This window comes from Engraulis encrasicolus, chromosome 4 (genome assembly GCF_034702125.1).
Source record: "Engraulis encrasicolus isolate BLACKSEA-1 chromosome 4, IST_EnEncr_1.0, whole genome shotgun sequence".
NCBI classification, from domain to species: Eukaryota; Metazoa; Chordata; class Actinopteri; order Clupeiformes; family Engraulidae; genus Engraulis; species Engraulis encrasicolus.
The window spans coordinates 10950839-10960838 of NC_085860.1; the positions used below are offsets into that span (position 1 = coordinate 10950839).

A 10000-nucleotide genomic window follows, 5' to 3' on the forward strand; every position below is an offset into this window, starting at 1 on the left:
CTGAGCCCTTTTTAAGAAAATCTGCCCTCAGCCTCTAAAAACTTAAATATCTCAGCTTCTGAAGAAGATCAAAATATGCACTAAGTTGCATTTAAATGCGAAGACCCTCATCGTTCATTAGAATATGTTCATTCATCTCAAACAAACAGAGATTTTTTGACAAAGTTGTCTCAAATCTGATGAGCCAGAATGTTGCGTAATGCAGCTCCAGGTGCCAGGGCCAATGATGCACAGCGCAACATCAGGCATCAATGGGTTAATGACAGAAAAAAGCGCAATGATGCTGCTGCTACCTTCCAACGTCCCTGGATGACGTGAAGATGAGGTTGGACCTACAGTACAGTACCTTCTTCAGCTGTCTGACAGTTTTGTCTGGCACCTGCAACAAGTGACTTTGGATGTGTACACCCTACCCAAAACGACATGGGCATGACACCCTACCCAAAACGACATGATGAGGCTTACCCAGAACTTGACGAGGAAGAAGGCGTTGGGGGGCCCCTTCTCAAACAGCTCCTTCAGGCCGCCCTTCTTCTCCGGGAACTTGTCGTAAATCTGCCGGATGTCCACCGCTTCCAGGTAGGGATCGCCGAAGGTCGGGTTGGACTGGCCGATGTGGACAAACAGATGCTTATTGAACTGGGGAGAGAGAGAGAGAGAGAGAGAGAGAGAGGGAGGGAGAGACAGACAGACAGAGTGAGAGAGAGGGAGAGAGAGAGAAAGACAGACAGAGACAGAGAGGGAGAGAGACAGACAGAGACAGAGAGGGAGAGAGACAGACAGAGAGAGAGAGAGGAGACAGAGAGACGGGTAATAAAAGTCAACCAAACGCGTTACTTGTTGCACTCTGATGCTATGCTTTAGATGCTTCAAACTTCATCAAAAGAAACCTTGCAGATGACTTTCCAGACAGCATTCTCAAAAATGATGTGCGTGTGTGAGAGGGTTTTCCCTGGTTGGAGTGGTAGTCTGTGATGCTACTGTTACAAATGCTGATCCTGGAAGGAATAATGTGCGTGTGTGTGCGCACGTGTGCACGCGCTTGTGCGTGTGTGCATGTTTGCTAGTGTGTGTGCGTGCGTGCGTGCGTGCGTGCGTCTGTATTAGAGCCTCACTGTCTCCGAGTCCTGCGGCTGCTCCAGGAAAGCTGAGAACTCCAGCATGCGGAGCTTGGAGCTGGCGATGCTGCGGCCCTGCCATGGGGGAGCACTGGGGGACATCGACAAGCCCGCCGTGCTCTCGTAACCTGGGGGAGGAGGGAGGGGGAGGAGGGGGAGAGAGGGGGGGGGGGGGGAGGGAGAGAGGGAGAGGTAGAGAGAGGGAGAGGTAGAGAGAGGGAGAGAGAGGGAGAGAGGGAGAAGGAGCTTAAGGTTATGGTTAAGGTACAGTTGAGTCTTTTCAGCAAAGAGTGAACGGTCCCACCTTGCTCTTCATCAATTAAGTCAACATAACATTTCGATAATTGGTCATAGTGTATTAATAAAGGTTCTGGGTAATGTCATAGTGGTCGAGTACTATGGTAGTTAAACCTTTTCTATGCGTATCACACAGGTGAAACGGTGTGCATTATAAGGATAAGATGAGGAAAGTGTTTGTAGGATGAGAAGGTACCTGTGATGGGAGGCGGGCCGGACGCCTGCATGGCGTAGCTCTGTTGGGCAAAGGGTTTGATGCTGTGGAGGGAAACAAGAGGAATTGAGTTAAAGGGTAACTTCTGCCAATTTCAATATGCAGTTGTATTGCTCACGCTACCCTTGACTTGTCAGTACCTGGTGATATTACATTTTTCGGCTAAGCCCTGAGCTATTTTAATGAGGGCATATTTTGTTTACATTAGAAATCTTCTTAACATAGGCCTACTCCAAATATTTCCCCAAACGTTATCGCTGTTTGCTAGTTGCTAGCGTATTACCAGCGGAGTTAAGCGGAGCGACAGCAGTGTAACATATTACCAGTCCACAGGTAATCAATCAGACAACACCACACCACACACACACACCAACAATCCACAGCTGGGATCACCGCTCTTGGTAACACACACCAAGCCACAGGTATGTTTTTTACAACGTTTGATTAGATCAGATTTAATGTGTGTGTCTCTGGGTAGCCATGAGTGATTGCTTTAGCAGGAGTTGCTGCTAATAGCACATGTGCGCGCACACACACACCACACACACACACACACACACACACACACACACACACACACACACACACGGCCTAAATTTAGGCTGATGAGGAAACCTTATCGAGAGGTGTACAAAAGCTGTGAATTTCTCCCGCCAAGACTTAGCTTTGGCTGCAAGGCCCTTTGGTTTGGCAGTGTCTCAAAGGCTAGACTAGAGAAGTATAGTGTCTCAAAGGCTAGACTAGAGAAGTACAGTGTCTCAAAGGCTAGACTAGAGAAGTACAGTGTCTCAAAGGCTAGACTAGAGAAGTACAGTGTCTCAAAGGCTAGACTAGAGAAGTACAGTGTCTCAAAGGCTAGACTAGAGATGATCCAGCCCCCAGTACAACACTTTGTTCATCTGTAGGATATTTCAGGCATGTCAACTTTTTTGCCCCTCTCCCGCTCTTGGTCGTTCTGTTCCTTCTGAGAATTTTACAGAAGCCAATCGAACTGTCTCTCTCCGTCTTTCTGTCTCCCCCTCTTTCTGTCTCCCTCTCTCTCTCTTTCTCCTCGCATGGGAATTATAGCTCTCTGCACGTGTAGAAGGCAGCCCAGACGTGCTCTCATACACTGAGGTCAGGCAGACAACAGACAAAGGCTACAGACAAAAACGGAGAGGCTGCCCCTCTCAGACACACACACGCATGCACACACAAGTGCGCACACACACATGACGCACGCACACACATACAAACATGCACACAGGCACGCACGCACACACACACATACTCTCACTCTCAGTCACTGTCTGACTTGACATTTCATTCATTCATATCCTCACTCTATCTTTAATTCTCAGAGAGAGAGAGAGAGAGAGAGAGAGAGAGGGAGAGAGAGAGGAGAGAGATGCTGCCACTCTCAGCATACTCACACAAAGTGAGAGAAAGAGAGAAAAAAACAGACAGAAAAAGATTCTCACACATATACAGTAGAGAGAGAGAGAGAGAGAGAGAGAGAGAGAGAGAGAGAGAGAGAGAGAGAGAGAGAGAGAGAGAGAGAGAGAGTAACAGATATGAGGAGAAACTTACTCTTCAGGGCCTGCAGGCTGTCCTGGTAGAGCGCCATGCCAGAACTGTAAGAAAGTATTAATTTAAAGTTATGAATGAGCTACCTTATAAACTACCTTTCATCTGTTCTGACGTTGGTGACACAATTTGTACCTCAAGTAACCTCAATGTACTGTACTGTATGTGTATCATTGAACAGAATGACTCATTAGACTCAATGATAACATGGCCGCTAAGAACTAGGAGTAATAGCCTACCACCATACTCAGACAACAGCTGGAAGAACAGGATTAACAATCAATTATTTACAGCAATTATTCATATCGAGGGGAGATGGTAAATTACGGTAAACCATACCAAGCCTTATACCACGGCAGTCTGGAATCTCCCATTGTGACGCACTAAATTGGGTGTTGATTAACTGTCTATATATGAACACCTGAAGTAGTCCCACTATTAGGTCACTTTTCTGACCGCATTCCAGTCACTAACTTGTATAGAAGTCTGTGATTCCAGTGTATCAATGCGCCAAGGCACGCACGTTCATAAATTACACACAAAAAAGTTGCAAGCATTACGCGCTGAATTGACACATGTCGCATCGCGCGTCTGGAAACACCAGCAATGTACAGTGAGTCTGGTGTAAATCTTAGTAGGCCTAATCAAATTTCAAACATGTTTATTTCTCCCAACTGACCATCACTCTGTCAACTTTGTGATAGAGAGAGAGAGAGAGGGAGAGAGAGAGAGAGAGAGAGAGGGAGAGAGAGAGAGATATTCCCTGCGCAAAGTTAGGGACGCCCGTTTCATTACATAGCCTACATACAGTATAGTACCCCATGCCCGGCGGGGTGAGTTTCACCTCAGATTACCCATCTCTAATGTCTGATATGCACCCAACCAAAATGGGGTGCGCTGGCCTTGGCAGCCCCTGTAATGTAATGTAATGTAATGTAATGTAGTGTAATGTAATGTAGTGGTATGTACTGTAATGTAATGTAATGTAATATGATGTAGTGTAATGTAATGTAATGTAATGTAATGTAATGTAATGCAATGTAATATGATGTAGTGTGATGTGATGTAATGTAATGTAGTGTAATGCAATGTGATGCAATGTAATGTGATGTGATGTAATATGATGTAGTATACGGTAGTTCACCCCAGTGTGGATGGGGTACGCTGGCCTTGGCAGCCCCTATACTGTAATGTAATGTAATGTAATGTAATAGGCTACTCACCCCAGTGTGCGTGGGGTACGCTGGCCGTGGCAGCCCCTGCAGCACCATCTTGTTCTGAAAGGCAGTGGGGGAGATGATTTGTGCGGAGGACATGGTGGCCATGCTCTGGAGGGCCTTGTCTTTGGCAACCTGGTCCTGCGGGGGGCACGGACACGACAGCACACGGTTAAAGGACAAGGGACCTAGTCTCAATATTTAACCCCTTTTCTGAATCGTCTGCAGTAGACTGGTCCTAACCTATTTTTTTTATGTTTGCGGCTGTTTAGGGTGGTTTTAAGAACAGATTTGGACATGCCCATAGACGGCCATCATAAAGCTAATTGAGGTGAAATCTGAATTAGCCAAATAACAGAGACAGCAGCAAACATCACAAAATTGGAGAGGACCAGACTACTTTATTGCAGACGATTCAAAAAAGGGGCTAAATGTTAAAAATAGTGCACTTGTCCTTTAAAGCAACCCCTTCCCCTACCACAGACTCCTAGTCACCCCTGACCCCCGCACCTACTCTTCCTAAAAGATGGGGGCAACATTTCATTTGTTTAGTGTATCTACATGGATTCATATGTAGTATTGCATTCTCATGCTGTACTGCACTGTGCCTCACCACAACCCTTAGGTGTATAGTGCTGCAACTACATGCTTTGTCAAACTGTACCTGACGTGGATAGGACATCGGCAGGTTAAAGTGACCCCTTTCTAGACCCCCCTTCTATCATATTCATATCATATTCCTTCTATCTATTCTTTCCTATTGTGAAATGAAGTCATTCTGCATGTCTTAGATGGCTTCTAGGATGTGGACAGGACGAGCATGGCTTTCACAAGTAACATAATACACAGTATATACTACATGTAATATGTCCTTCAGATCGAAACAAGAGCACAAGACAGCATGGGAGCCGACCCGCGGGCGAGGGGGGGGTGGGTGGTTGGTCAGTTGTACCAGGCCCAGCAGAGGAGGGGGCCCAGAATTAGTTCCTCACCCTACCGTACTGCATCGTATTAATATCCAGCACAATAACTGGCACTGCTCAATCTCATGTTTCAATGCCGCTAAATTGCCCGGAGGAGATAAATCCCTCTAATAACGAGAGCTTAGAGGTGTATTACATCGAGCGGTGGTGTCAGTCATTTGGCAGTTTGAATTCCAAGTCAGGGAGTTTGATGGCGATGAGGCTGAATTTGTTTATTTTTATTACAAATGGAGGATAAAAATGCCAATCTAATCTGACCTAGTGAAGGGCTCTTGCAGATATCATCACACATCAAAGCCACATGACAAAACCCAGACGGTCTGCAGGCTATCACTACTATCACTACCATCTCTTACGTAAGAGCATCTGGACAACCTGAAGAGGCAGAGGGGGTGCTGTTACATTGCCTATAGCAGTGGTTTTCAAAGTGGGGGCCGGGGACCCCTGGAGGGCCGTGGGGTATCAAAATAATACAAATACGCATAACGCTATTCCCATTAGTTAAGAACTACCGGTACAATATATTATGGACCTTTTCCACTGCCCGTTTTCTGCCCGTTACAGTTCAACACTGCACAACTCGGCCGCCGTTCATAGCGTTTACAGCTCTCCCTAACCGGTGAATCAAGAAACAATCATGCCGGCCACTGATCAACTACCTCAGACCTCTCTTAGTTTGACACTTTATTATTTTGATATTAACCCCTTATCGCAGCACTATGGCAATGTTGTTATGATGTAGTCAAGCATTTTCAGCAAGTGAATAGGGTCGCCGGCAACCCCTGCTGCAGTAAGAGGCTACAATCAAAGGCAGAAACATTGTAGTATCCAAATATGATGTTGCTTAAACTATGTATAACCGACTTCAATAGATTACATAGCTGTCGATATCTGTCCTTACGTTAGTCAACTAGCCTACGTAAAGTAATGTTACGTGACAATGGCAAAAACGTAACTCCAACCATACCATACTCCGGGTAACACGGTTTGCAATGGAGACATAAACCAGGCTGGTTTAACAGCACCACTCAGCTCGGCACCACTCAGCAAGACACGGCCGGGTAGTATGTGGAAAGGTGCCTCTAATCTATTCCATCTCTGAACATTACTACGATTATCTGTAAGTTATTATTTAATGTATCCCAGTGAATTAACAAAGTAATAGACCTAGACTATGGTTGTGAAAGGGGGTGCACAGAATAGTGTGGCATGACCTATGTAAGGGGGGCCTTGTTTGGAATATACCGGTATATGGGGGACCTTGCCATGGTAAAGTTTGGGAACCCCTGGCCAATAGCATATATGGGTCCAGCCGACACGTGTCTGGATAAGGGGGCAGAGGAAGGTTTAGAGGGGGCAAGGGGGTCTGGATAAGGTTTATTGCCCTGGCAGAGTGCGGGGGGTGCTGACAAGGTCATGCTGGCTGACTTCAAACCCAGGCAACATGAGAGCACAGTAGTTAGCGTCCAGATAGATAGACAGATAAGAAGAGAGAGAGAGATAGAGAGAGAGAGAGAGAGAGAGAGAGAGAGAGAGAGAGAGAGAGAGAGAGAGAGAGAGAGAGAGAGAGAAAAACAGAGACAGAGACAGAGACAGAGACAGAGCCAGAGACAGGGAGCGAAAGAGAGAGAGAAAGAGAGAGAGAGAAAGAGTGAGAGCACACGACAGAAAGAGTTATCTTTCTTTTTCTCCATATTCTTCTGTGGTGTGTAATATGCTTAAATAACTCTGCATATGTCTTATCTGTCTGTTTGACATTGCCGGAGCACAGGCAGGGAGGAGGGAGGGCAGGAGCCCTGTGAGGCTGCCAAGCCAAGCCTCGCTTCAGCATGGCCTCCCTTCCACTGGCTGCCAAGCCTCGCATGGCCTCACTTCCCCTGGCCTGGCCTGGGCTGGCCTCGCCTCAGTTGTCTCTCCTAGCCTCTCCTCTCCTCTCCTCTGGGCCCCTGCCTCACCTTGCCTCTCCTCTCCTCTCCTCTGGGGTCTCTCTTCTCCTCTCCTCTCCTCCTCTCCTCTCCTCTGGGCACTCTCCTCTCCTCTCCTCTCCTCTCCTCCTCCTCTCCTCTCCTCCCCGACTCTCCTCTCCTCCCCTCGCCTCTCCTCTTGTCTCCTCTCTCCTCTCCTCTCTTCTCTTTTCCCCTCTCCTCTCCTCTCCTCTCCTGTCTTTTCCCCTCTCTCTCCTCTCCTCTCCTCACCTCTCCTGTTCTCCCCTCCTCTCCTGTCCACTCCTCTCCCACACCCTCTTATACTCTCCTCTCCTCTCCTCTCCTCCTCTCCCCTCCTCCTCCCCTCTCACCTCTCTCCTCTCCTCTCCTCTCTCCTCTCCTCTCTCCTCCTCTCTCCTCTCCTCTCCTCCTCTCTCCTCTCCTCTCCTCTCCTTTCCTCTCCTCTCCTCTCCTCTCCCTCTCCCTCTCCTTTACTCTCCTCCTCTCCTCTCCTGGGAGGTGGAGGGCAGCCAGTAGGACATTCTTCTTCCAAGAAGTCGGGCCAAGAGGGCTGAAATATAGCAAGTGCATCTGGCCCCGTTTTCAATTACAAGGGAATAGCGCACTACATATATACAAAAAAGAAAAACTAACAACAAGAAAAGGAGCGCGGTGCGATGGGGTGGGGAAGAGATCTGTCAGAAGCTGCTGCAGCCGTCACCGTCACCATGAGTCCTATGACTAACAGCCGGTGAGCCCCAGAGCAGCTGAGGGGAGTGGAGGGGAGCGGAGGGGAGTGGAGTCCAAAGTGGCCCCTGGGGAGTGGAGGGGAGTGGAGTCGTCCGTGGCCCCTAGCCAACATGACTGCCAACCAGCCAGCCAGCAGAGTCTCTCGCTCGACCTCTACGCGAAGAAAAGTCAAGTCCCGGCGAGCAAAAACACTAACTGTGACCAACCGCACACACACACACAAACACGCAACGCGAGCTCAGAGCAAAAGCCATGGACATTAACACCTCTGCTGATGTGCTCTTTACAGGGTCACTGCAAGAGGGGGCAGGAGTGACGCTGTGTTTCCTAACAAATGTGAGAAGTCGCATTATGCACGTCTTGGATGCGATGGTATACCATTCATGCGGGGGTCTGAGAACTGGGTCTCACACTCCTCACTGAAAAGCATTGCTTCAATTCTTCTCACCCTATTATGGTGATGCCGGTATATCATGTTTGAGAGAACACCATACACACTTTTGTCTTGTTTTCGGTGTTCACTATCAAAATATGATGCTCATTCATTGTTGCTCATGTTTTGCTCAAACTTGAATGAATATTTAACCCATCACTGCTTTCATATATTCCTATTGAATTACAATTTTGTATTTGAAGGCAGTCTACATACATTTATGTACCACCTTAAACTATGCAGGGACCTAAGCTTGCTATGACATAAGCTCAGAACGACTATTTGTTTCATATCACTACTTTTCCTCCATTCTTACACATTGTACCTTTATGAATAGGCAAAGTAATCCTTGTGACCCTGATATTGAAATCCCACCCATTTCTGGTTTAAACCTTTATCCTCCTGTTCAATTGTCAAATTGTACATCTTGGATATTTATCCAATATTCAAAAACACAGTCATAAAGAGCTGCATCATGTAGACAACCTACAGAATAATATTTGCGCTAGATCTTGCTGATGAAATTGAAAATGGAATTCCACTGTAAACTATCAGGGTATATGCTCTATATCAGCCGATCTCAAACTTCAGAACACCAAGGCCCACTTTGAAATGTGAAAAAATTCTGGGGCCCACCAAACCATATAGCCCAATGTAACATAATAACTTATTATAGACCTATTACATTATATTACCTATATTATATTATATCATATCATATCATATTATATTATATTACATTATATTACCTATATTATATTATATCATATCATATCATATTATATTATAGCCTATTATTATTATATTGCTATGATGACTAATAAGCTAGGGCCTATTTTCAGAAAGTTGTGGCCACTGAGGGGCCTCCTAAATACTGAATATGAAATTAGCATGAAACAAGCCAGCATTCACAGCTCAGGGAAATATGCATTAGATAGGCCTAAATAGGCTACTAAATGCTCTATTACTAGTTAGGAGGAAATAGCCAACTGTAGCAAGGCAAAACGGCAAAGTTTCCTCTCACAATCAACTAAAAATGATAACAAATATCCATTTTACACATACATCAACACCATAAGCATGAAAACACACCATATCACGACGGCAGATAGAAAGTAACACTGTACCTCGCGGGTAACTCGCGTTAATTAATTCCCGGTAGAAAATTAGGCCAACTAGAAAATGACTCAATGTTTACACATAAATCCTGCCTAGTACACCTTACCGCATTAAAACACCAAATAAGGACGTGTACTCAAGTTTCTGGACGCACACAAGAAAGACACAAGATAACTAAACAAGATCTATCTATCTATCTATCTATCTATCTATCTATCTATCTATCTATCTATCTATCTATCTATCTATCTATCTATCTATCTATCTATCTGTCTGTCTGTCTGTCTGTCTGTCTGTCTGTCTGTCTGTCTGTCTGTCTATCCATCAGTCCTGTCTGTGCCTTGCGCCCCCCTGAGGCCAGTGAGAGCAGTGCAGGGA

General features: G+C 46.1%; 1 protein-coding gene across 4 annotated transcripts in view; it reads right to left on the reverse strand.

Moving 5' to 3' along the window:
* The window catches only part of LOC134447288 (transcriptional enhancer factor TEF-3-like), a 48301-nt gene that overhangs the window by 12370 nt on the left and 25931 nt on the right, over nucleotides 1–10000 (reverse strand). For 2 of the 4 annotated variants that reach the window (XM_063196683.1, XM_063196682.1), the window contains exons 4-8: nucleotides 4419–4472; nucleotides 3199–3242; nucleotides 1612–1673; nucleotides 1116–1246; nucleotides 466–639 (exon numbers count right to left, since the gene is read on the reverse strand). In XM_063196683.1, coding sequence (XP_063052753.1) covers nucleotides 466–639; nucleotides 1116–1246; nucleotides 1612–1673; nucleotides 3199–3242; nucleotides 4419–4472 — 465 coding nt within the window. Of the gene's footprint in view, nucleotides 1–465; nucleotides 640–1115; nucleotides 1247–1611; nucleotides 1674–3198; nucleotides 3243–4418; nucleotides 4554–10000 lie in introns of all 4 variants that reach the window. The other 2 variants (XM_063196681.1, XM_063196679.1) reach the window with 1 other exon arrangement.